Consider the following 26950-nt stretch of genomic DNA (forward strand, 5'->3'; position numbering starts at 1 on the left):
ACAATGCAGTACTCCCTCAATACTGCACTGAAGGTCGACTTCATGTTATCAGTAACCCACCACAAAATAATTAAAAATGAATCACAGATTATATATCAAAAGCAAAATACTGCAGATGCAGCTGATTTTATCACAGACAATATATATGTTTGCAGGAAACGCAGAATAGCCCACATAAACAAAATGTACAAAAGCATTGAGCCATTTATTTTTTTTACAATGTATTGAAAATTTACATCATAGATCCATACATTTTACAAATTCTTTTTTCATAAAAATATATTTCTTTACAAAAGAAATTTTTTATGCATCTAATTATAATAAACATGATACAGAGGAGTAAGGAGGTTGTACATGAAATTTGTTTCAGGTACAATTTAAAGTTTGTTCTAATTTCAGTGGACATACTTTGTTTATTGCAGTCACTTATGATATACAAACCTGGGGGAGCAGGAACATACATGAGACAATTTGAAGCAAAATAATTGCTGTTAACTTTAATACAGCTTCAGATGCATTGTAAAATTCTTACATTTGAATGTATTCAATTCTCGTGATTAAAGGTAAATGGATCTTAAAGCCCAATGCTAGGTTTTTGACTGAAAAAAATACACTCATAGGACATTTTCGGAGCAGCAACCTTGGCCTCAATTAATTTTTGGTAGGCACAGTGCATACATTACAGTTACAACAATCGTAATATCTCCAGTTAGTTGATAATCCTTTCAGCAAAATAAAATAGATCATTTTAGCTTGATTGTACTTCTGTTCTTAAATTTTCATGCGAATGCTTTTCTAACACAGTGGTAACAATCTTTTGTGTGTAATGAGATGAGCTTTAGAGTACGAACAATTGTTAAATAGAGATGGTGGGTGGAGACTTGTTGCTACTGCAATGTATAGTATGTCATGGCTCTACTCTTTAAGGCAAATGTTAAGAAGGTGACTAATAGGAAGTGTAGGGAGTTATGTGGAGTATGGCTGCCATTAGAACAGTATAATAAACATCTTAAACCAAGAGGAGCTCTCAGACACATCACAATCATCCATGCAAGAGATGCATTTCTTGTCTCTCATTAGCAAACACACTCATAAGTTACTAATGTCTACTGTGCGGATGTACAATGGAAAAAAGTATGTATTTTTAAAATTTGAGAATGGGTAAGAAAAACAGCTGGCTCAGGTGATACCCCCTATAATCGTGGTCTATATTTTTGCACTCTCCACCTTACAAAACCCCAATCAGATTTAAACAAATATGTTTGTTCTAATTACAACACACACATCCATAATACCATGAGTATCAATAGTGCAAAATGCATGACATCCACATCATAAATCACTTAATGTTGAAAGGGTCCAGATGAACTGTAGTAAGCACGTACGTAAGACCGTAACGCTATTAGACAATAAATAAAATGGTTTGCTGTAAAAAAAAACAATCGAGTAATCAAATAATAATGAAGCATGCAACATATCATGCATATGCGTTACTTGAAAATATGTATAGTATAAATATTTCTCATTTTATTCTGTGGCAAGAATTCAACATTTTGTACGAAGAATACAAATTCAAATCAAAAATATGGAAAAAAAATTAAATAGATGAAGAGATTTTTCTCGGCAATCAAAAAAGACTGGTAGTGTTCCATAGAAATCTGTTTAGTGAGTACCACACTGGCCGCCTTACAGTCAGGTATTTAAAATCAGTTTTGCAGTTGTTTCTTATAAAGTTTTTTTTACACCAGAAAGCAAAACCTGTGATAATCTTGACTATACAGTACTTCACGATCTTTGTTACATATTCAGTGTCCCAAATCCTAGCCCCCGTTGTTTGTAACTTTGAAAACAGAGGTTCAGTGCTCCTCAAGTATCTGCAGTTTTCTTCTGAGAAAGTATTTAGGATTTTTTTTTTGAAAAAATTGTGGCTAAGCACTCTTAGAGTGCAGCTAAAGTCGCTGAAAAGCTCTCCAGTAACAGAATGAAGAGCAAATCTGTTCCAAACCGGATGAGCCATGAAAACATGTTCTTTTTTTCTGGTTCTTCAGATAAATCTGGTACATTAAATTCCTGAAAAGTGTGCTTTAAATAGCAGTGAACCAAATGTGCATTGTACATAAGTTGGTTTAGTCAAAATCTAGATGTCCCAAGGATGCAAAGCGCTAGATGTGTATCAGGCTATGTAATCAAACAATGTCCCTGACTTATACCATTGTACAGACTGTGTTGAGATTGGGGTCGAATCGAACTGCCTTGCCTTCTGCTGACTTTGCATTTGTATCATACATTGGATTTTCAAAAGCTGCTTGACCATTATTGTTTTCATGTACAGAGCAGCCAGTATACTGTGTTTTGGGTGCGGTCCTGTGGAGAAAAGGAGAAAAGTTACAACTTCAGATCTAATCTCAGGCCACAACAAAGTAATATTTAGAAATGCGCATCAAACCTGATTCTCACATTAAGATATATTTTATTTGTTCTATTGAAATTAACACCTCTGTAAAAAATAAGTGGATTTTTCACCTTTTATGTATGCAATAAATGTTATTAGCAGGAGACTGTCAGATTACAGCACTACTCTAATTAGCTTCTCTGTAATTTGTCCCCTTGCTTACTGCTATCCAAGAGAACTATAAGTGGATGTGACTTTAACCCTAAGGTATTATCAATAATTAGCATCATTTATCAAAATTATATATAATTACATTGTAATTTTTGAGCTTTGCAAAGTTAGTTGAGGTGTGATCTTGTTAATGAGGTATATTTTATTATTAATCAGCCTCTTATTAGGCCTGGAAGTTATGCTTAAAACACAGGGTTTAAGATTTTGTGTTTATTCCCACTGATCAAAAAGTTCAATAATTGTGTTGATTTGAACTTTTTTTCTGTTGTTTGATGAAATAAATTTAGTTTTAAAAAAATCAAACTGTACATCAAAGGGTCAGTCATGGCTCAGCGGGTAGCACTCTCTCCTCTGTGTTAGAAGGTTCTGGGTTCAAGTCCCAATCCAGAGACTTGAGCACAAAAATCTAGGCTGACACTCCAGTGCACTACTGAGGGACAGCTGCACTTTTGGAGGTGCTGTATTTTGGATAAGACGTTAAACTGGTGGACGTAAAAGACCCCATGGCACTATTTCAAAGAAGAGCAGCAGAGTTATCCCCGGTGTCTTGGCCAATATTTATCCCTCAACCAACATCACTAAAAAAAAATTATCTAATCATTATCACATTGATGTTTGTGGGATCTTGCTGTGCACAAATTGGCTGCTGTGTTTCCCACATTACAACAGTGACTATGCCTCAAAAATACTTAATTGACTGTAAAGCACTTTGGGATGTCCTGAGGTCATGAAAGGCACTATATAAATGCAAGTTCTTTCTATCTTTATGTTACTGGAAGCTTAGAGAGTTGCAATGATAAAACAGCAACTGAAGGTGTGTGAACTGCAAACCTTGGAGAGCAAAACTTGAGATCTGGGGAAAGTGGATCATTGATGTGTGTAAAAATGGAGAGTGTAAAGATGCATGCTGTGAAACCAGGGATAATGAAGCTTGGATCAAAAGGTGACATAGAAATCAAAGTTAGGTGCCTAGGTCTTGAATGTTGATTACATTAAAACTCATAACAAAAAAGTTATGCTTTGTTGCAAGAATCTGTAGGATTTAGAGCGAGAGAGGTATGCATCATTGAGAAATTACAATGTGAGTTAACTGTGAGTTTGTTGCTTTGGACAGAGATCTGTCACAATACAAGCTAATGACCCTGCTTAATTCAGCTACTTCAGGAAACAAATGGATAGCAGTGGTTTTGGTACACATGCTGCATTGATAAAGGGAATTTACACCAGAATCATTACATAAACCAACAGAATCACTGCTTCTCGTACCACAGAGGTGGTATAATGTAATTTAACTTAACAGATATAGTATGAACAACATTACTTTTGAATATTTAATGAAAATTGACTTACAATTGTTAGAGAAACATTAGTTGATACCAACCTTTGTTTATAAAGATAAAACCCAAATCCTGCAAATATAAGAGCAAAAAAAGGCACAAGGATGGCAATGGCCACAGAGCTACTATTAGTACCATGTGGTTGATTAGGAGAATTTGAGCCATGAGTTGAGTTCAGACCTGTAGCAGAAAGATACACGTATGAGACATAGCAAGCAATAATACTGTCAGAAACCCGGCAGTGCAAATTACAGTCTTCAATTTCCTCCACATCGCTGGAAGAAATTGTTGTCACATATAATTTGATCTGCACTTTTATTTTCACATTTTCTAAGTAGCTATGAAAATAAGCACTGTTAAATTTAATTTCATAACTGGTCAACGTTCATGCAATGAACACCAGCTTTACTGATAGATTGAATAGTCCGATAACCAATGAATAATCATCAGCAATTGCATCTTCCATGTATATTTTGGTCACTTTGACTGGTTGGTCAAAAAGTATCCATGAAGCTAATTAAAATATTTGACACTTTTTTTGATTAGTTCCTTTTTATTCTTTGTAAGTTGGTAGAGATAGCACTTATTATAGCAGAGATAATTGCAAAGAGTAATTTGTTCTAACATAATTCTGTTGAGCTTTTCATTAATTGCTGTTGTTACGGTTGACTAATTCAATGAGTTAGCTCATGCATCAGTGTAAATGTCACCAATAGTAGTTCTACATCATCCCATTTAAATGTTCTGAGAATATTACATTAAAACTAAAAACTGTAACTTTTTATTTCTATTATATTAGAATATTTTATGACACTGATTTAGATCAGCAAATTGATGTTTATTTTATTTAAAACTTTATGGGAAGATCTCAAGTAGGAAACTTCAAATACACAGACAGCAAAAAAAACATGTTTACAAACTTGCAATTTAACAAACCAAATAAAACTGAGAAGCTGTATTATAATTATATAGAAATGTGCTTGATTCAACTGTTAATTTGAAATGTTTCATGTTGACACAATCTGTTTTATTTTATTATATTGTATCTCAGTCCTAATTTCTTAAGTCATTGATAATGAAAGTTTCACATTATGGGACAGTTGTTCCAGATATAAGGGTCCATAAAGGAAAATAAATGTTTTATTTAGAATCAACATGCACCAGTAATACTAATTTATTACAGAAATAAATAGAGGTAACAGAAATAAGCTGCTAAAGAATTTTACAATAGATGTGGCCTCTATAGCAGTATGATAACATCAGTGTGGCACTATTTTCCATTGACTACTTTTGATGGCCACAAGCTAATTACTGTGTTAGTAGGTTTCACATTCTCCTCTAGAGTCAAATATCAGTTAAAAATAACTCAAAGGGAAAAATCAATTAAGCTGCAACAAATTATCCCAACAGAGAAACAGTACAATAAAGTCAAACATGTGAAAATATATATACGATCAAATCTGCATTACTCACAGTAAGTATGATGATATGCTGTTTCATAAGAATAGGCGTGTTCTACCATGTAATGCACATTTTTTTATTCAGCTGCTAAGGTGGATTTATGTTTAAATAGTTTTAAGGTCACAAAGTCTGTTAGCTGCGAACATCTCCAGGTCAATTATAGGTTCATTCCTGTGAGTAAGGGAAGATTTGCTGATTGCCAATGGCTTGCAAAATTCCAGTTTGAGGTCATTCTGCAAACTTCCCTCAGCAAATCCAATTAAATTGTAATTTCGAATTTAGCACTGGCTTTTTTCTTTTTTTATATATTTTTGATAATTGGAGGGGCACATCTAAAGTTTGATGAACACTCTCAAAATCTTTATATATCATCCCTGGTCTGTGGTGAGTTCACTGATCTCAACTGGTTTGGCAGTGGGACACTATGATAGTCTCAGTGTGCTTGGGCTGGAGATGCTAAAAAGTGTGAATGTCAGATGAGAATGGGATTGAGCTCTAGCTTGGGTTTGGCTGTGATGTACCAAGGGTCAGATAAGCTGTTGACACTTATTATGCAGGTTCATACATGGTGAATGACCACACAGAGTAGTGCTGGTACCCACATTTCCCAGCATGAGTCACCAAAAGAATGAAGTAGAAGGTTAGGAGAATTTTCTATTTATGCAGAAGATTGGCAGGACATGGAATGTCTTATCAGAAACAATAGTGGCGGCAGAATCCATAATAACTTTTAAAAGGGAAGTGGATAAATATTTCAAAAAGAAAAGTTTAAATTGGGCAGGGGAATGGGACTAAGTAGACAACTCTTGCTGTGATTTCATGATTCTGTAAACTCACTGTTCATTGGGGAAGCACCATAATAACAGCAAGATTTATTTTTCAGTAACCTTGTAAACCATGTTTTCGTAACAGAAATTCTTATCCTTGTTTTGAAATCCCTTCATGGCCTTGCCCCTCCCTAGCTCTGTAACCTTCTCTAGCCGTACAACCCTCCGAGATCTCTGCACTCCTCCAATTGTTGCCTGTTGCACATCCCCGATTTTAATCGCTCCACCATTGCTGGCTGTGCCTTCAGCTGCCTAGGCCCTCAGCTCTGGAATTCCCTCCCTAAACCTCTCCGCCTCTCTACCTCTCTCTCCTCCTTTCTACCTCTCTCTCCTCCTTTAAGACGCTCCTTAAAACCTACCTCTTTGACCAAGCTTTTGGTCATTTGTCCTAATACCTCCTTATGTGGCTCAACGTGAAATTTTGTTTGATAACACTCCTGTGATGTGCCTAGGGATGATTTACTACGTTAAAGGCGCTATATAAATGCAAGTTGTTGTTGTTACAATGATATTACATGATGAGATGGCCCAGCTGTTTCCAGTCACAGTGGAAAATAGATCAATAAAATAGATGTTATTAATAGAACTGTAATTGTTCTAAAAATTCTTCTCCTCTCCGAAAGATATTTTATCCATATTGAGACACGGTTCCATGGATACGGTTGCCCCTACGTACCCTTCCAAAGCAACCAAGTCTTGTGGGAGCCTTGCAAATGAGTGCCAGCAGGCTATATAACTGAATAGGGTTGTCAATCCTCCAAGACTACTGGGTCTACAGGAATTAAAGATTAATCTTCTGGACAATGCTGCAAGCGACCCAGGAGAAAAATCATAGGAGTTTTTAAAAAAAGTTTTTCTTTTTTTTTGAACACTTTTGTTTATTAGTTATAAAACAGTGGAGATGGGAAAAAAGGCTGTTTGACTGACAGTCAAGAATGGTCCAATTAGGTAACGAAGAGTCTGCTTTCCAATTAATGTGGGAAGGCAGTGCACCACCAGTATGGACGTGTCAGGTGACTAATGGGGGCAGCAGGGCAGCTGGAGGCGAGAGTTCATGTGTTGAAACCTCCTGAAAAAATCCAACCTAAGTTAACAATCCTAACTGTGAAGGACATGACAACCGAGTCAAATCTTGTCCATATCAGTACATTTTCAGTAGCAGTTCATCGTAGTTCATATCAACCAGGGAAAGACCAAACTGTGGTCATAGAATATTGATTTTAACACTTGTTTTTGCTAAGTTTCAATCAACAGAATAGCAGTACGTATAATTAATTCAGATTGCAGACAGGGAACTAGAAACCTTGAAGTGACTGGAGAAAGTAAAGATCGCATGCAATAAATGATGTACTTCATTATTTTATCATTATTTTATCTTTGCCAACTCAACACTGCAGAATACTTTTTAATTCTCAGCTCAAATGACAGGGGGTGATAAAATCAGAATATGTTCTGGTTTGACAGGCTTAGAAATGGCAGCAAATAAGAACATAAGAAATAGAAGCAGGAGTAGGCCATACAGCCCCTCGAGCCTGCTCCGCCATTCAATAAGATCATGGCTGATCTTCAATCTCAACTCTACTTTCCTGCCCGATCCCTATATCCCCCTCGAGTCCAAAAATCTATCGCTCTCAGTCTTGAACATATTCAACGACTCAGCATCCACAGCACTCTGAGTGAAGAAATTCCTCCTCATTTCAGTCTTAAATGGCCAACCCCTTATCCTGAGACTATGCCCCCTAGTTCCAGAGTCATATTAAATAATAAAAGTTATGTAGTGTTTAATTTTAGTTTTGTTTATTGTTCGGTGGATAGGTTTTTATTGAAACTTTTTATCTCTTTCAACCGGTTACTCCAATTTCACTCGATGCTTGAGTGCAAAACTCAGTCTTGTGAGATGGAATGTGGATTTTGCCATAACACTGTCAGTTGCTGTTTAACTGAAATCCTGTGCCTGTCTGGAGTGACCCTGTGTGTGATTGCACATTCTAGTGCAATTAAATTTGGGTCAGCACCCAGTGCTTTGCATGTATGTGTCTAACTTTGAGCTGTAAACTGGGACTGCACGAACATCACAGCTATGACGAATGTCTATAACCCTGGGAGGCAAATGTGACAGCTACACCTTGACTAGATCAGCCTTTAAGGTCAGAAATTAACTGCTGAATTAACTACAATAATGGATACAAATGGAGGTTATTTGAAATTTGACAAAATATTAAATTAATCAAAACTAAGACTGATTTTTATCCTGGTAAATTATGAATTTTGAAAAAGGGGCCAAATGTATCTTTTTACAATTGAAATTCTTTCTTTGCTTTTATGTATTGTTTTTTAATCAATTTTCTCCCTCTTCTGTCATCGGAACGGTTTTCCATTCTGCTGCTTGGGCATATAACTGGTGTTGCAGATTGGCTGCCCATTTTAGAAAGATCCAGAATTTCATTTCTATTGAAAACAATGGAAATGAAAATCAAACAGTTTCTACACTGGGCAGTCGATCCACAACACCAGTTTTACGCTCGATTAGCAAGTTGAAGATGTACTTCATTGACTTCCTGCTCTGGTGTGATTCCATGGGTACCAGTGACCTATAGTACTTTGCCTAAATAGCCTAAATACCATGGGTGAGCATTGACTGTTAACGGTGGGAAGCTATTTGATCATGAGGAGTATCAATGCCGAGCCTGATTCTGTTCACATGTGCAGTTTTAGTGGGAAATACTGGATAGTGATCAAGGGCAGAAATATTTGCTTACTTTCCCCTCCCTAACCCAAGGATGCTGAAGCCACTTTAAGTGCCTCTATCAACGTTCCAATTGATACCAGATAACTCAACATAGATCAGGAATCAAACCTGGAAATTTCTTGGTCTCTATGGCTCACTGGGTAAACTCAATGGGCCATTTGTCGGGGGGTGGGGGTGGGGGGGGGAGAAGCCCTCAGTTCATGCTGTACAATGTGAGAGAAGTATGACCTGAGGTTGTACACATTGGCCTGGCTTCACCTGCTGTGAACTTACTGTTGGTGGAAACTAACTATGGACATTGACAGATCTAATGCCCAGTGCCAGCACTATTTGCATTGTCGCTCACTATAAGTATTTATAAATAACATAAGGTTACCGATCTAGAGAAAAATTCATCCCCTTAAATCTGAATTTGCAGTACAAACAAATATATTCTTAAAAAAAATATCTCAGAGTGGTGTAGTGGTGTGAAACCTACTGCACCATAAAGTGAGAAGGTGTGATAGGGTGATCTCACATTGTGATAAACCACTGAGCAGAGATCAAAAGGAGAAAAGAAAAACTGAATTGAGAGTTAGGCCAAACTGCTCTGTCACATTTTTACTGTGGGGGTTACATGATGGTGTGGGTAGCCCTGGGAGCGAAACCACTTAACTGGGGTTTATTTGTGTTTTCAGCCTCTCAGCCAGGGATGAGGTGTAGAAAAGAGAGAGAAAAGAAAATCTGCTTAAGGAATGTTAGTGAGAGCAGTAGTGATTTTGTTGCTGATGGCATGAACAACAGTTTAATTTCTTTAAAAACATTTCTACATTTGGAAAAAATAATAAAGGAAGTAGCGGTGACACAGAATATTAAGAAAGTGGCTCTTCCTGTATTTCCTCCCCCTCCCCTTTCTCAGCCAGTTTGTTTGGGGCAGGTACTTCATGAGAGAAAGAGAAACATTAGACTGGGGGGAGAAGGGGCTGGAGGGAGACAAATGTGAAGCAATTCAAAGGAATTTCAGAATCATCCTTTGACTCCACTCATTCCGTATGCCTGTGTCTGATCCTGATCTGCTTCATACTTGTCTGTTCCTTGAACCACCCAGCTGTCTGGATTTGGCAGGACACAATGCCTCTTTCATTTACAGTGGGTGAAAGTGAAGGATGCTATTAGGAGGTGATGACAACGAAAAGGACAGCATATAGTAATTGGAATGAGACAGCAGACATTGCTGAGCCACTCCTGATTTTTTACTTTTGACAGCAGCACATCACTTTTACTTGGTGGTCACCGTCACCAGCAGGTAAAGGTTGGTGCAGTCTGTATGCTCCAAAACATCTAGGTTATGATCTTCAGTAAATAAAAATGTGAAAGATTTCCAATTCAATGTTTTTATCACCCGGTCTCACCTAGCCTCTGAACTCCAAACTGTCCATAATCTTCACCCTGTATAAATCCTTGAAAGACATATGTGGCACCATCAGGCTCAGCAGAAACCTGGTAAAATACAAAAAAATTATAATTAATAATAATTTAATGATAAATAATAATGATGATGATGGACTTTTCAAACTTTCACAATAGAGGAGAAAAACTGACGGAAAAATGTACCCAGGAAACACCTGTTTATTCAGCAGACTTATCCTTACGATGTGCAGTGCCACCTTGATGTACCAATTCTTGTGCACACTCTGAATGAGCTGCACAGTTAAAGTTTTCCATTCACCAGATAACCATTATAAAGTACAGAAAAAACATCTATGGAAGGTCCATTGTGACAGCTTGACACCAAACCACCAGCTGCTGTTACCTGAGAAACCTGAGAAATGATATTCATGTCTCAAGTAGAAATAATTGAAAGTCTTTTATGAGCACTGCATTAATAATATAAACCCATGCTACTGTATTGTGCCATGCAGGAGGCAATATGTACACTATTTCAGCATGGCAGCTGGGAAAAAAAAGAAGAAAATCGTCCCAGTGGACCTCACATCCTTGGCACTGTACATTTCAATGTTGCTCAGTACCTGAAAATACTTGGTCAACATCAAACTCACAGGAAGCTCTTATAGGAACTATAGACAAGATTAAAGGCACAGAGGGACATGCAGCCTCTGGTTAGTTTTTTCCTTGCTGTCTTGGATTATTTCTGATATTTGGAAATGCATGCAGTAACATGAATTTGCATTATTAATATGGAACTCTTGATAGGCTTTATGTTTTAGCAAATTAATGCATATACACATCAATCAGTAGAGCTGACAGCACATTCTCATTAGAAAGAAAAACATTTTAAACACATCAAGTTGGTGCCTGGAAAGTGGTAAATATTTACTCCGTGCCTTGTGGGCATCTCACACAGTAGGGTAGACCTTGACTTTGTGCGATATTATAAAATGGGTGATAGCGAGATGGCAGCCTGTTTTACATCTCTCCCAATATTTATTTCTGTTGGCGTCAACAGAAATTAAAATCTGGAGAGTGGTAAAACGTGCTGCCGACTCGCTATCACTCGTTTTGCACTATTGGACAAAGTCAAGGTCTACCCAAAATGACTGAAGCAAAAGACCAGATGTGTACTTGGGATTAATTAGTTGAGTAAACTCTCAGTTATTTATAAATTTTATTGCTTTTTTTTAAGAATATAGGCAGATATTCAGTACAAAAGGAGTCTGCCAGAAGGAATCTGTCTGACTGAGCTCACAGGAACATACTTACATAACCATCCATAGCCCATTTGTCTTTGATCTTGCTTACAGAAGCTTGAACAGGAGCTTTCACGTGGTACATTAGAAGCATGAGGCGTGCTTCTTGACTTTTGTAGACGCCTAAAAGGCAAAATAAAATGAAGAATTATACCTAGAAATGCAACAGCAGCTCCTTGAGTCTGTGCGTTAAGAAGGATGATTGGTTTTAACAAATCTAGCACATCACATTGATGATTCATACTGACAAACTCGGAGGGTGTCACAAAGCAGTAGTATACTTGAGAATGAATCATATATAAGAGGAGTTTATCAGAGACGTCCAAACCTTAAAATGTGTTATCAGCTTAAAATTGTATTCTAAGCTGTGTACAACAACAACTTGCATTTAAATGGTGCCTTTAACGTAGAAAATTTTCCCAATGTGCTTCACATTCCTTGCAGGGAGGTTTGCTAGTGCTGTTGGGGAGGGTTTAAATTAGCTTAGCAGGGGGATGGGAACCTGAGTGTAGATTCAGATAGGACAGAATCAGAACTGGAGACAGAAGGCAGAAAATTAATAAGTGACTTAGGAAGGCAGAGGAAACAAAGGTCAGAAAATAAACAGCAAGGGAGTTTGTTTGGCAGTGCTTAAAGGTATATACCTCAATGCAAGGAATATAGTGAATAAGGCAGATGAACTGAGGGCACAGATAGACACGTGACAGTACGATATCTTAGCTATTACAGAAACATGGCTTAAAGAGGGGCAGGAATGGCAGCTCAACGTTCCTGGTTACAGGGTTTTCAGGCAATATAGACAAGGGGATAAAAAAAGGTGGCAATTTCAGTTAGAGAAACAATTACAACTGTGAGGAGGGATGATATGTTAGAAGGATCATCAAATGAGGCCATATGGGTTGAGCTAAGCAACAAAAAAGGGGTAGTCAGACTACTGGAAGTGTACTATAGACCCCCAAATAGTCAGAGGGAGATAAAAGAGCAAATATGGAGGCAAATTTCTGAGAAGTGCAAAAACAGTAGGGCAGTATTGGTAGGGGATTTCAACGACCCTAATATTAACTGGGACACAATCAGTGTGAAGGGTATAGAGGGCACAAAATTCTTAAATTGCATTCAGGAAAACTTTTTTAGCCAGTACGTAGCAAGCCCAACAAGAGAGGGGGCAGTTCTGGATTTAGTTTAGGAAATAAGGCTGGCAGGTGGAAGGAGTATCAGTGGGAGAGCATTTTGGTGGTAGTGATCATAATTCAGTTAGTTTTAGCATAGTTGTGGTAAAGGACAAAGATAGAACAGGAGTTAAAGTTCTCAATTGGGGAAAGGCCAATTTTACTATGCTAAGAAGTGATTTAGCAAAAGTGGACTGGAAACAGCCACTTGAAGGTAAATCAATGTCAGGGCAGTGGGAGGCATTAAAGGGGAAGATTCAAGGTGTGCAGGTTAAACATGTTCCCACAAAGAAAAAGGGTGGACAGCCAAATCTAGAGCCCCCTGTATGACAAGGAGCATACAGGGTAAGATAAGGCAAAAAAGGAAAGCTTATGTCAGACACCGAGAGCTCAAGACTATAGAAAGCCGAGAGGAGTATAAAAAGTGCAGGGGTGAAATTAAAAAGGAAATTAGGAAAGCAAAGAGAGGGCATGAAAAAATATTGGCTAGCAAAATCAAGAAAAACCCAAAGATGTTTTATAAATACATTAACAGCAAGAGGATAACTAAGGAAAGAGTAGGGCCTATTAGAGACCAAAAAGGTAACTTATGTGTGGAGGCGGAAGATGTTGGTGTGGTTCTTAATGAATATTTTGTGTCTGTCTTCACAAAAGAGAGGGACAATGCAAACACTGTATTTAAGGAGGAGGAGTATGAAATATTGGATGGGTAAACTTTGTGAGAGAGGAAGTATTAAGGGGATTAGCATCTATGAAAGTAGATAAATCACCAGGGCCAGATGAAATGTATCCCAGGCTGTTAAAAGAAGCCAGGGAGGAAATAGCGGAGGCTCTGACCATCATTTTCCAATCCTCACTGGATACAGGCATGGTGCCGGAGGATTGGAGGACTGCTAACATTGTACCATTGTTTAAAAAGGGACCGAGGGATAGACCAAATAATTACAGGCCAGTCAGTCTAACCTCGGTGGTGGGCAAATTATTGGAATCAATTCTGAGGGACAGCATAAATCGTCCCTTAGAAAGGCATGGAGTAATCAAGGACAGTCAGCATGGATTTGTTAAAGGAAGGTCGTGTCTTATAAACTTGATTGAATTTTTTGAGGAGGTAACAAGGAGGGTCGATGAGGGGAGTGCATTTGATGTAGTCTACATGGATTTTAGCATGGCTTTTGACAAGGTCCCACATGGCAGACTGTTCAAAAAAGTACCAGCCCATGGAATCCAAGGGAGAGCGGCAAGTTGGATCCAAAATTGTCTGTGGCAGGAAGCAAAGGGTAATGGTCGACGGGTGTTTTTGTGACTGGAAGGCTGTTTCCAGTGGGGTTCCGCAGAGCTCAGTACTAGGTTCCTTGCTTTTTGTGATACATATTAGTGATTTGGACTCAAATGTAGAGGGTACGATTAAGAAGTTTGCAGATGATACAAAAATTGGCCATGTGGTTGATAGTGAGGAGGAAAGCTGTAGACTGCAGGAAGATATCAATGGACTGGTCAGGTAGACAGAAAAGTGGCAAATGGAATTCAATCCAGAGAAGTGTGAGGTAATGCATTTGGGGAGGGCAAACAAGGCAAGGGAGTACACAATAAATGGGAGGATACTGAAAGGTGTAGAGGAAGTGAGGAACATTGGAGTGCATGTCCACAGATCCCTGAACGTAGCAGGACAGTTACATAAGGTGGCTAAGAAGGCATATGGAATACTTTCCTTTAATAGCCGAGGCATAGAATATAAGAACAGGGAGGTTATGCTGGAACGGTATAAAACACTGGTTAGGTCACAGATTGAGTACTGTGTACAGTTCTGGTCACCACATTTCAGGAAGGATGTAACTGCACTATCGAGGGTACAGAGGAGATTTACGAGGATGTTGCCAGGACTGGAGAATTTTAGCTGTGATGAAACATTGGATAGGCTTGGGTTGTTCTCTTTGGAACAGAGGAGGCTGCGGGGTGATTTAATTGTGGTAAAAAAAATTATGAGGGGCCGAGATAGAGTGGATAGGAAGGACCTATTTCCCTTAGCAGAGAGGTTAATAACCAGGGGTCGTAGATTTAATATGATTGATAGAAGGATCAGAGAAGAGCTGAGGAGAAATTTTTTTACCCAGAGGGTGGTGGGGGTCTGGAACTCACTGCCTGAAAGGGTGGTAGAGGCAGAAACCTCAACTCATTTAAAACATACCTGGATGTACAACTGAAGTGCCGTGACCTACAAGGCTACAGACCAAGTGCTGGAAAGTGGGATTACTCTGGTAGCTCATTTTCAGTCGGCACGGACACAATGGGCCGAATGGCCTCTTTTTGTGCCGTAAATTTTCTATGACTCTATGATTCTCCAAAGGCATAATCAAAAAAAAATGGATGCCCAGCCAAAAGAGGAGTTATTAGAAGCAGTGACCAAAAGCTTAGTCAGAGAGGTGGATTTTAAGGAGAATCTTAAAGGAGGAGAAGGAGGTGGAGAAACAGAGGTGTTTAGGGAAGAAATTCCAGAGCGTGGGGCCTAGGTGGCTTGAAAGCACGTCTTACAATGGTGGGGAAAAGGGAGGGGTGATGCACATGAGGCTAGAGTCAGAAGAACAAAGAGTTGGGGGGAGGGAGGTTGTAGGGCTGGAGGTGGTTACAGAGAAAGGAGGAGTGAGGCCATGAAGCGATTTAAACACAATATGCACAATAGAAGTTGTGGGAGCAGAGTTACTCCATTATCATCAGCTGCGAGTATCTAAAAAAATGAATTTGTGCTGAGGGATGGTAAAAGAAAGAAACTGGCCTGAAGTGGAGTTGGTGGTGATGGCCATGACATAAATGTACTGAAGTATCTGGAGGCTGTGGGAGGTTTATGTTGACTCGGCTGTTTCAATTAAATGTGAACTGAATTAATTTAGCTTGATTGTGCTGTTTGAATTGAGGAAGTAGTTAAGAAAGTTGAATTAATTGCTTTTTGAGTTATCAGATTGAGTCTTGTAAAAAGGGGACTAAATTGGTGAAAACTAAGAAGCTACTTGAGCTGTCGTAGGTTGACTGTGAGAGGGGGAAGAGTGAGTTTGTCCTGAACAGAAGAGAACATACGAGAGGGAGTCTGCCCTGAGTAGCATTAAGATATGGTGGGTCTAAAGGTCTAAATCTGTAAGACAAGGGCTAGTAGTGAGAAAACTAATAACAGAGTTAGTACTTGTAAGTAGCACAGCAATTGATAGCCTAGAAATGGCATAATCAGAAGCTAGACATGACGTGTATGGTATGCAGGATATCCTAGATCTGCAAAGTATCAAAAATCAGCACACAACCTCAGAAGGTGGTGTTGCTGAAGCAGAGGAACACTAAGCTCGAGGTCCAATTGGCTGCTCTCAGCAACATACACAGGAAGGAAAGGCTTAGAAATATAGAAAATTTACGGCGCAGAAGGAGGCTATTCGGCCCATCATATCCGCGCCGGTCGAAATAGAGCCACCCAGTCTAATCCCACTTTCCAGCACTTGGACGGTAGCCTTGTAGGTTATGGCACTTCAAGTGCATATCCAAATACCTTTTAAATGCGATGAAAGTTTCTGCCTCTACCACCCTTTCAGGTAATGAGTTCCAGGCCCCTACCACCTTCATGAAGCTACATCTCTGAAAGTTGTCACCTTGCAAATTGAGAGGGCTAGTGAAGCAGAAGGAAGTGGGTAACCACTCAAAGAATAAGCAAGAGGAGACAGGAAGAATCAATACAAGAAACACCTCTGGGTCTGGACTTGTCCATTAGGCATAGAGTTCTTGGTATTTATGATGAAAAAAAGGATGGAGGCACAGGGGAGAATAATTAAGAACAACTGTGGAACAAGGATTTATCTGTGTAAGAAAAGGCACATGTTAATGGTGGAAGATTCCATACTTGGGGGTTAGACAGCTTGATCTACAGCTGCAACCAAGCGTGTTGCCTCCAAACTACCATGTTAAGGGGCTAAATGAAACAGGTAGAAAATATCTGGATACATAGGTGAGAAACTCTGGTCCAGGTCGGAGCCATTGGCATAGGAAAGGTTAGGATAGAGGTCTTATAGGCAATTTTAAGAAGTTAATTTCTAGATTAAAGTGCAATACCTAAAGGATAGTAATTTTAGAATTGTTCTCTGCTGGACTAATTAAGGAGAAACAGAATGGCTCTATCAATTTGTGACTCGAAAGACGATGTAGAAGGCAGGGTCACAGATTCCTAGGGCACCGGGACATGTTCCAGGGAGGGGAAAACTGTTCAGATGGGATGGACATTATCCAAACTGCACTGGTATCAATGTCCTTGCTGAGAGGTTAAACACGTTGTAAACTAATAAAGCATGAGGAAGGGTTAAAAAAAACAAAAAGGAGAATAATCACATCAATAAAAGGAAGATCAAGTAAGAACTATGGACTTAGGTTTTTTTATGCAATCACAAAGAACATCAGGAATAACGTCAGAGGCACATGCAACTATTGAGAATATTGATATTAATGGCACCTAAGAATCATGGCTGATTGCACAAGATGACCAAGAGTTGGAGCTAAGAGGGTATAAAATGTTTTGCAAAGATAGACCTACGAAGACAGATCATGAACAACTAAAAGGCAGAATGAAAATACAAACAAATTCACTGAGGCAGCCAGGTATTGTTTTTTCACACAACATGTGAGGTAGGCAACTAGACCAGAGGTTGCATTGGATTTAGTGTCTGGCAATCCACCAGAATTGACTAGCAACCTGGAGGTCAACAGTATCTGGGATCTACTGATCATTGGTTTTCTTAGATTTGATATTGTTGGCAAAGCTGTGATCAAAAACAACAACGTGGTGCTAAAAGCTTTCACAGAGAAAGCTTTGGAGTTACAAGAGTTTTAGAGAAATTTAATAGGGAAACCATACTTAAAAATAGAACAACATAAGAAGACTGGAATTTAATTAAGGCCTGGGAAAAAAATATATAATCTATTTTGTAAAAGACTGACATAACAGGCTTAGAAGACTGCCGTTTAATAAGGTAATTAGAAGGAACCTACAAACAAGCAAAAATACTTGTTAAAAATTACAAAGAGACAAAAAATAGGGAGGATTGGAATTCAAATACAACACAAATGAGGCTGGTTAAATAAAATATTAAAATTACGGTAGAAAAAGAGAGAAAAAGAGAGACACAAATTGTACAGGGCAGCCGGAGAGAACCAAAAATGCTTTATAAATATGTTAATCGTCGGTCAAAGAACAGTCAGGTCTACTAGGGGCCAAGTTAGGTAAAACTATTATGGATGATCTGGATATGGAAGATATAGTAAATAGATTCTTCACATCACTTTATACAAATTAAACTTCAGATAAATTCCTTTCATTGTAAATGGGACTGTAATTCATAACACTTAGAAGCCTAGAAATTACACTTAATGTAATCTTAAGACATTCTTCCGTCTGCTATTTAAAAAAATATCATAGCCATTAATTCATATATTTTAAATGGATTAATGCCTCTGCTAAAATAGCAGATAGAGAAATATCACGTGGACATGTTAAGCAGAAACCAAAAAAAAATCCCACAAGGCTCCTGGGGTAGATGGGATACATCCTAGAATACTGAAGGATTTAAAAGAAGAAATTAGTAATGTTTTGGTTGATATTTTTCATAGTGGAGTAGTGCCTAAATACTCAAGGAGAGGAAATGTAGTTCCAATGTTCAAAAAATAGGGTATGGAGTACTGCGTACAGTTTTGGTCTCCTTACCTAAGAAAGGATATACTTGCCTTAGAGGGGATGCAATGAAGGTTCACTAAATTAATTCCAGAGATGAGCGGGTAGTCCCACGAGGAGAGATTGAGTAGAATGGGCCTATATTCTCTGGAGTTTAGAAGAATGAGAGGTGATCTCTTTGAAACTTATAAAATTCTTAGATGGCTTGACAGGGTAAATGCTGAGAGGTTTTTTCTACTGATTGGAGAGTCTAGAACTAGGGGTCATAGTCTCAAGATAAGGGGTCAGCCATTTAGGAAAAATTTCTTCACTCAGAGGGTTGTGAATCTTTGAAATTCTCTACCCCAGAGGGCTGTGGATGTTCAATTGTTGAATATATTCAAGACTGAGGTTGATGGATATTTGGACACTAAGGGAATCAAGGGATAGGGCGGGAAAGTGGAGTTGAGGTAGAAGATCAGCCATGATCTTATTGAATGGTGGAGCAGGCTCGAGGGGTCGTATGGCCTACTCCTGCTCCTATTTCTTATGTTCTTATGAACCTGGTAATTGCAGTCCAGTTAGCCTAACATTTACAGTGGGGAAAAATCTTGGAGCCATTCTACAGATGCAATAAATGAGCATCTAAAGACCATAGGTATAATAAGAAGTAGTCAACATACTTTAGAAATAAGAATTTGTGCCATATAAACCTACTGGAATTATCTTAGGAAGCAATTAAGCTATTGGGTAAGGGCAACCAGTAGGTGTAGTTGACTTAGTTATCAGAAAGCATTGACAAAGTACCTCAAGTGGTGCTAGCAAGGTAGGCTCATAGAATAAATGAAATGTTGGCTTAGCAACAGAAGACAGAAGGTTGGAATAAGTGGAAAATGCTCTTCTTGGGATAAAGTGGTATCCCACAGGAATCTGTTTTGGGATAACTGCTGTGCACAATATTTGTGAATGATATGGTTTCTGTAGAAAAATTAAGTTTGCTGCTGACACAAAGCAATATAAGCAGATAATGAGTAGAAAAGAGATGGATTATCATCAGTGCGACTTGGACCATTTGTGTAGATTAGCCAACTTGTGGCAGATGGAACTTAATGTGGATAAACAAAGGGTAATGGACATAGAAAGAGGTAACACTAACTGTGTATCAATGTGTGAGTGTCTATTTTAAGTTCCTTTTCAGCCTTTGCAGTGTAAAGAGAATTTGGAAGTGATCATAGATTATACATTGATACAATTATCAATCAAGCAAATCAGTACTGGGTGCATCCGGGGGCCATCGGATTGTAAATCAGAATAAATTATACTGATGCTGTTCTGATCAATGGGTATGTGAAGTTTTAGTGACCCTGCCACATAAAGGATATAGATGCATTAGAAAAGATTCAGAGAAGAGTGAAAGACACAGATAGGAAGACATGATACAGGTCTTTAAAATAATGAAACACATAGAGGGATATAAGGACAGGGTGGGAAGGGATAATCAGAGTAGGAGGAGACTCATGTGGCGTATAAACACAGGCATAAACTAGTTGAACCGAATGGTCCGTTTCTCCGTTATACACAGCAAGGCAGTGGACATCAATAGACAGAATAATCTATGTCTTCTGTGATAAGTCATATTTTCACATATCTACTACACTGCAGAAGATAATGGAAATTCCCATCAGGGCTCAGCAAGTTTATCCAAGTGAGCAGCTGAGCTTTGCAGATAAGGAAGGTCACAGATTTGAGCCTAGGTCTGTGCTGAAATAATTGAACACAGCCAGCACAGATGGTAGGATGCTGCAATTGGCTTCAAAATCTCTAGGTTTTGCAATGGAAATTCAGTTAGGTTTACCAATCCTGATTTCTCTGCCAGGTAAAGGCAAAATCTATCCCCCCCCCCCCCACCTCAACTTAATGGAATTTATGAAATCAGCGAGCTTTACTTATACAAAGATTATTGATAGAACTGTACCTGAAAGCTGCAGCTCCATAATACTGTTCGTGAGAGTGGCATTTACTCTGCCCGTTGAAGTGTTATAACTAGTAACTGTCAACGTCATGGGCTGTTTCTTTCCTTTGTAATTATAAGATCCCTTCCAAATATAATATGGGGCAAAAACATCATCTGGAACTGAAATTTAGAAGAATTTTAGTAATTGAATTAGAAAGTCTAAAGTGCAGCTTAGCAAATTACTAAGATAAAAGACGTAGGGGTGAAACTGAACATGGGCATGGAACAGATGGTATCGTAGTTGCTGACCGTCATACGATAGCCTGACATTCAGTTCTATTGAAGTCAATGCAACTGAATATCAGGCGGAGCTTACAACAGGTGACCAATGCGATACTGCCTGTTTTGCGTCCCCACCCATGTCCAGTCCCCACCTGTCCCCCCATTTTCTTTAATAAACTGTGAAGTATATTATCTACAAACATGATGAAAATGATTTACTTTCTATATAACTTTCTTTGTGTGTGTGTTAACTCTAGTGCTTATCATAGTAAGGGATATCAATGCTGCTAAATTACACAACTTCCCGCTTTTGAACCCAATATCTGCATCAAGCACTCCCAGGGCAGGGACAGCATGGATCAGTGTAGTTTAAAACACCCTACACTCTGCTTCAACAGTGTGCCTTAAGCAAAACTTCAATAAAATGCCCTTCAGTGCACCATATATAATTTGGCTTCACCAAACAAGATTGACAATTTGGTGTTAAATTACACAGAAGTGTGCTATTCACTAATATTCACTGGGAACTAAGTTGAGAGTGACCAAACTCATTTCGTAAGATTCTTATAGCTAGCTAAGAGGAGTGTTTTTCTTTTCATCAGTTTGGGCTAGATTTGCATTCATAATTCATTTGTTGGAACATGAAGCCCTAATAGTCAACTACTGACCAATAGTTACCGAACCGACATAAGAATATTATTTACAACATTTTTTCAGTGCTTGGAAAATAACAGATTATCATGATAAACTGGTAAAAACTGAAATTAGTTCTGATTTCCTTTTTTATAAGTGGAAATTTTTTTTAAAACCTTTTAAAAAGCTTGTGCTTGTTGGTACTTGAAAATATTTGTACCCATCTGAATCTTTCTTCTATTATTGAACACAGGTATGTAAAGAACAAACAACAAGCCTTCAATACAAAATGGTATACATTTGAAGACGAGCTACAGGTCTGAATATTAGAGCTATAATTTATTTTCAGTGTTTAGGAGACTTTATGATTCCCCAAGAATAAGCATCAGATAATAAATGGATGCCATCCAAGCAATGGGTTTTTAACTTGCCACTCTTGACTTCCTCTCTTACCAGTCACATTTTAAATACGGATCTTAAAAAATATCAGCTAAAAGTAGAAGGATAGATGTAATGTCATCATTAAAGAATAATCCCAATTAGAATGAAACTATAATGAAGGGAATTTTCGATCCTACAAGATTATAATAGAATCAAAGCCAACTATACAATGTAATCTTTTACATTTATTGAAATATTTCTGCAATATTAATATATTTTTACTAAGTCTATAGGTTGACTCAAAATATACCAAACAAAAGCACCTTCTAATGTACCTAATAATTTAGTATTGAAACATAATGCAAGAGCACTGACAAATCACTAACAGGTAACATCCTCATCCACACAAGTAGGTAACTAAATCTTTCAAAGCTTTAATAAAATGGACCTACCATTTAGTTTAGGGCTTGGGGTTCCAATTGAAGGTCTGTTGCTTTTCTCAGATCTCTTTGAACCAGCTACAAAAATCAAAAGTGAGACAGTTCCCAAGTGCAATATCAATAATATTTTCATACATACGCCAGTAACTTCCATGGGAGTTCTCCCGAAGTCGGCCATAACTTCAGCCGAAGATCGTCGAAAACTATGGAGAAATGGCGTAAACGGCTGCTTCTGCGGTTTCTCCAGGATTTCCGCTGAAGTTACGGCAGATAACCGGGAAATACCTGCAAAAATTCTATCACATATTGTACAATCTTACATTTCACAAAGCTAAACACCTGGGCCCAGGTTTAACACTGCAGTTACATTGGATAACAGAAAATCCCTCAAAAGCCATTCCATCGGCTCTCTACTTGTCTCTGCCATTTTTGGGTTTCCCACCAGAGGCTTGCAGTAGCCAACTTCTGGTCACTCCTGGGCAAAGCCTGGTAAGCACACCAGTTAAAAGCTTATCCTTGCTGAAGTTAAAAGCTTATCCTTGCAGTAGGTGGAAGTCCTGCCCATCCCGCTGCGCTTATGCCGATTTATGGGCGAGCAGAAAATCAAGGCTCTGTTATTTTACAAATTAGGTTCATTCATTTTAAAAGTAAAAATAACTGAAGAAATACCAGTGGACATCAAAATTATATTTTCAACAATATAACATCATAATGTTCATTTTTTGGACTACAACAGCCGCAACCATAGTCATTAATTTAATTATTTGAAAGATTCAATAGTGCCATATCAGTGTGACAACTAGATGGATTTTTGTATTATCTTTTTGTGACTTTAGATAAAGTAAATGTAACTTAAGAATTGGCTTCAGCTAGCTATATTTCTGGCAGAAACCCATTGTTTTTTCTGGCAAGGGTGATTATTAGTTTTCGCTTGTTTTAACATTATTTACGAGAATACATTTAGATCCTAAATAGACCAAAATATGCCCATGGCTAAGCACACTATGGCTTTTTCAAAATTTGGCAGGCTGACAGAATGAACCCTATATAAATCTGAAATAGCAGTTCAGAAAGTGCGACTGATATGTGCACGACAGAAAGCTGCAATTATCTCCTGTTGCTTCCCATAAATAGAATCTACATGATACGTCTACTAATGCAGTGGCATTCAACAAAAGCCTAAAGCTTCCTGTACTCAAGAGATCACTGAAGATGATACATCCAAACTGGTGGCATATGTTTTTACATCTTACCATGACAGATGGGAGATTTCCCTGTCCACGTCCCATCAGACCTGCACGCTCTATGTTCTGATCCTCCAGCTAAGAAGAATCCAGGCTGACAGGTATATAGTAGCACATAACCCAGTGAAGGAAGATCCATCCCAACTACATTGGTGTGAGCAGGTGTCTCTGGCTGTTTGCAGTTGTGTGCTGCAGTAATAACATTATATATGGGTGAGGGAGAAAACAGTAATATTTAACAGCTAGAAAAATAATAGATAATGCACTTTTCTTCCAAGCAACTTTTTCTTCTTAGCTTAGTGCACTGGAGTTTAAATAGTTTCAAGATAAAGAAAATGAATTTGTAAAAGGTAGATCATGTCTAATGGACCTAATTCAATTTTTTGAGGAAGTAACTGAAGTAGTAGACAGGGGAATGTCTATGGATGTAGTTTATATGGACTTCCAGAAGGCATTTGATAAGGTTGCACATAAGATACTGTTAGCTAAAATTAAAGCTCATAGAATTGAAGGCAAATTATTGATCTGTTTAGGAGGTTGATTAGACAGCAGAAGACACAGTGTAGGGATAATGGATACGTACTCGAATTGAAAGGAAGTGACCAGTGGTGTCCCACAAGGATCTGTGCTGGGATCTCAACTATTCACTATATTTATTAAATACTTTGATAACACAATAGAGAGCCATACATCCAAGTTTGCCAATGACACAAAGATTGGCGGCATAGTAAGTAGTGTAGACGGGAGCATAAAATTACAAACAGACATTGATCGATTAAGTGAATGAGCAAAACTGTGACAGATGGATTTCAACACAGGTAAGTGTGAGGTCACCAATTTAGGACCAAAAAGGATAGATCCAAGTATTTTTTAAATGGTGAAAAGCTAGGAACAGTGGAGGTCCAAAGATATTTAGGGGTTCATGTATACAGATCACTAAAAGGAACAAAAATAATCAAAAAGGCTAATGGAATGTTAGCCTTTATAACCAGAGGGCTAGAATATAAAGGGGAGGAAGTTTTGCTACACCTACTCAAAGCCCTGTTTAGACCACATCTGGAGCACTGTGTACAGTTCTGGGCACCGCACCTTGGAAAGAATATATCGGCCTTAAAAGGAGTGCAGTGCAGATTCTCCAGAATGTTACCAGGGGTCCAAGGGTTAGATTATGAGGAGAGATTACATAAACTAGGGTTGTACTCCCTGGAATTGATTGAGGTTTTTAGGATTTTGAAAGGAATTGATTGGGTAGATAGAGAGAAACTTTTTCCACTGGTGGGAGAGTCTAGGACAAGGGGACGTATCAGAGCCAGGTCATTCAGGAGAGAAGTTAAGGAATACTTCTTCACGCAAAGGGTGGTAGAGTGTGGAACTCTCTCTTGCAAAAAGCAGTAGATGCTAGCTCAATTAATCATTTAAAATCTGAGTTCGATAGATTTATGCTAGCCAAGGGTACTAAGGGATATGGAGCTAAGGTGGGTGGATGGAGTTAAGATGTAAATCAGCCACAATCTCACTGAATGGCAGAACAGGCTCAAGGGGCTGAATGGTCTACTCTTGTTCCTATGTTCTTATGTTCCTATGTTCCCCCAAAGTTGAATTTCACCCCCAGGAACTTAAGTGACAAATGTCAGAAAAGCAAACAATAGAAGAAAACAAAAAACAGAAAAAGCTGGAAACACTGAGCAAGTCAGGCAGCATGTACGGAGAAACAGAAGTCAGTCAACGTTTCTCAGGATGGGAAGATATTGCTGATGAACGGCATTTAAAAAGGAACTTAACAAGATAAAAGGGAAAGGGGAGAAAAACACAACTTCCACCCCACCAGCTCCGCAGTCAACGGATCATTCTCCATCATTTCCACCACCTCCAGCACAATGCCATCACCAAACACATCTATCCTCCAGTCCCCTTTCAGCATTGCAAAGGGACCATTCCCTCCATGACACCCTGGTCCACTCTTCCATCACTATCAACATCTGATCCCCTTCCCCTGGCATCTTCCCATGTAAGCGCAGGAGATGCATCACCTGTCCTTTCACCTCTTCCCTTCCCACCATCCAGGGCCCAAACACTCTTTCCAGGTGAAAAAGTGATTTACTTGTAATTCTTCAAAACAAGTATACTCATGATGCGGTCTCCTCTACACTGGGGAGACCAAACAGAAATGTAGTAAACAATGTGAAGGAAAGTAACAGACATCAGGAGGACATAGACAGACTGGACAAATGGGCAGACACATGGCAGATGAAATTGAAGTGTGAATTGATATATTTTAGTAGGAACAATGAGGAGAGGCAATATAAACTAAATGGGGCAATTTTAAATGGAGTGCAGGAACAAAGCGACTTGGGGGGTATATGTGCACAGGTCTTTGAAGGTGGCAAGACAAGTTGAGAAGGCTATTAAAAAACGTAAATGGGATCCTGGGCTTTATTAATCGAGGCATAGGGTACAAAAACAAGGAAGTTATGCTAAACCTTTATAAAACACTGGTTCAGCCTCAGCTGGTGTAGTGTGTTTAATTCTGGGCACCACACTTTAGGAAGGATGTCAAGGACTTAGATAGGGTGCAGAAGAGATTTACCAGAATGGTACCAGGGATGAGGGACTTCAGTTTTGTGCAGAGACTGGAGAAGCTGAGGTTGTTCACCTTAGAGCAGAGAAGATTAAGAGGTGATTTGATAGAGGCATTCAAAATCATGAACGGTTTCGATAGAGTAAATAAGGAGCAATAGTTTCCAGAAGGGTCGGTAACTAGAGGACACAGATTTAATGCGATCGGCAAAAGAACCATGGGTGACATGAGGAAACATTTTTTTTATGCAGCGAGTTGTTATGGTCTGGAATGCACTGCCTGAAAGGGCGGTGGAAGCAGATTCAATAGTAACTTTCAAAAGGGAATTGGATAAATACTAGAAGGGAAAAAATTACAGGGCTATGGGGAAAAAGCAGGGGTGTGGGATTAATTGGATAGCTCTACCAAAGAGCCGGCACAGGCACGATGGGCTGAATGGCCTCCTTCTGTGTTGTGTCGTACTATGATACCATGAAACTATGAAACGCAGATTAGTTAATCACTGCTAAACATTCCGTTCAGTACGCAAGTGTGACCCTGAGCTTCTGGTCACTTACCATTTTAGTTCCCCATTCAATTTCGACTCTGACCTCTCTGTCCTCGGCCTCCTACACTGTTCCAATGAAGCTCATCTCAAACTCGAGGAACGGCACCACATCTTTCTACTAGGCAATTTACAGCCTCATGGCCTTAACAGTGAGTTTAACAACTTTAGACCATAACCGCCACTCCCATTTTCTCTCCGACAGTAGGTGCTGGTAATGTAAGGTGCCAGCACCACAGCACTGGACATGGAGGTGGTGAGGGCTGATGCTTGGGGCAGTGTTCCCTCAGGGCGGCAGGGTGGTTTGCACCCCTAGGGTCTACGTGCCTTTCTTCCGCCACATTTCTGGGCCACGGCAATCCTCTCCGCT

The 26950-nt window shown here is 38.8% G+C and overlaps 1 protein-coding gene across 1 annotated transcript in view; it reads right to left on the bottom strand.

Moving 5' to 3' along the window:
* Window positions 1-331: 331 nt before the first annotated feature.
* The window catches only part of csmd3b (CUB and Sushi multiple domains 3b), a 1733930-nt gene continuing 1707311 nt past the window's right edge, over window positions 332-26950 (bottom strand). The window contains exons 64-70 of the mRNA XM_067976258.1: window positions 23468-23647; window positions 22227-22292; window positions 20500-20658; window positions 11698-11807; window positions 10389-10476; window positions 4005-4140; window positions 332-2364 (exon numbers count right to left, since the gene is read on the bottom strand). Coding sequence (XP_067832359.1) covers window positions 2205-2364; window positions 4005-4140; window positions 10389-10476; window positions 11698-11807; window positions 20500-20658; window positions 22227-22292; window positions 23468-23647 — 899 coding nt within the window. The 3' untranslated portion in view covers window positions 332-2204. The remainder of the gene's footprint in view (window positions 2365-4004; window positions 4141-10388; window positions 10477-11697; window positions 11808-20499; window positions 20659-22226; window positions 22293-23467; window positions 23648-26950) is intronic.

Source organism: Heptranchias perlo, chromosome 3 (genome assembly GCF_035084215.1).
Source record: "Heptranchias perlo isolate sHepPer1 chromosome 3, sHepPer1.hap1, whole genome shotgun sequence".
In the NCBI taxonomy this organism is placed as follows: domain Eukaryota; kingdom Metazoa; phylum Chordata; class Chondrichthyes; order Hexanchiformes; family Hexanchidae; genus Heptranchias; species Heptranchias perlo.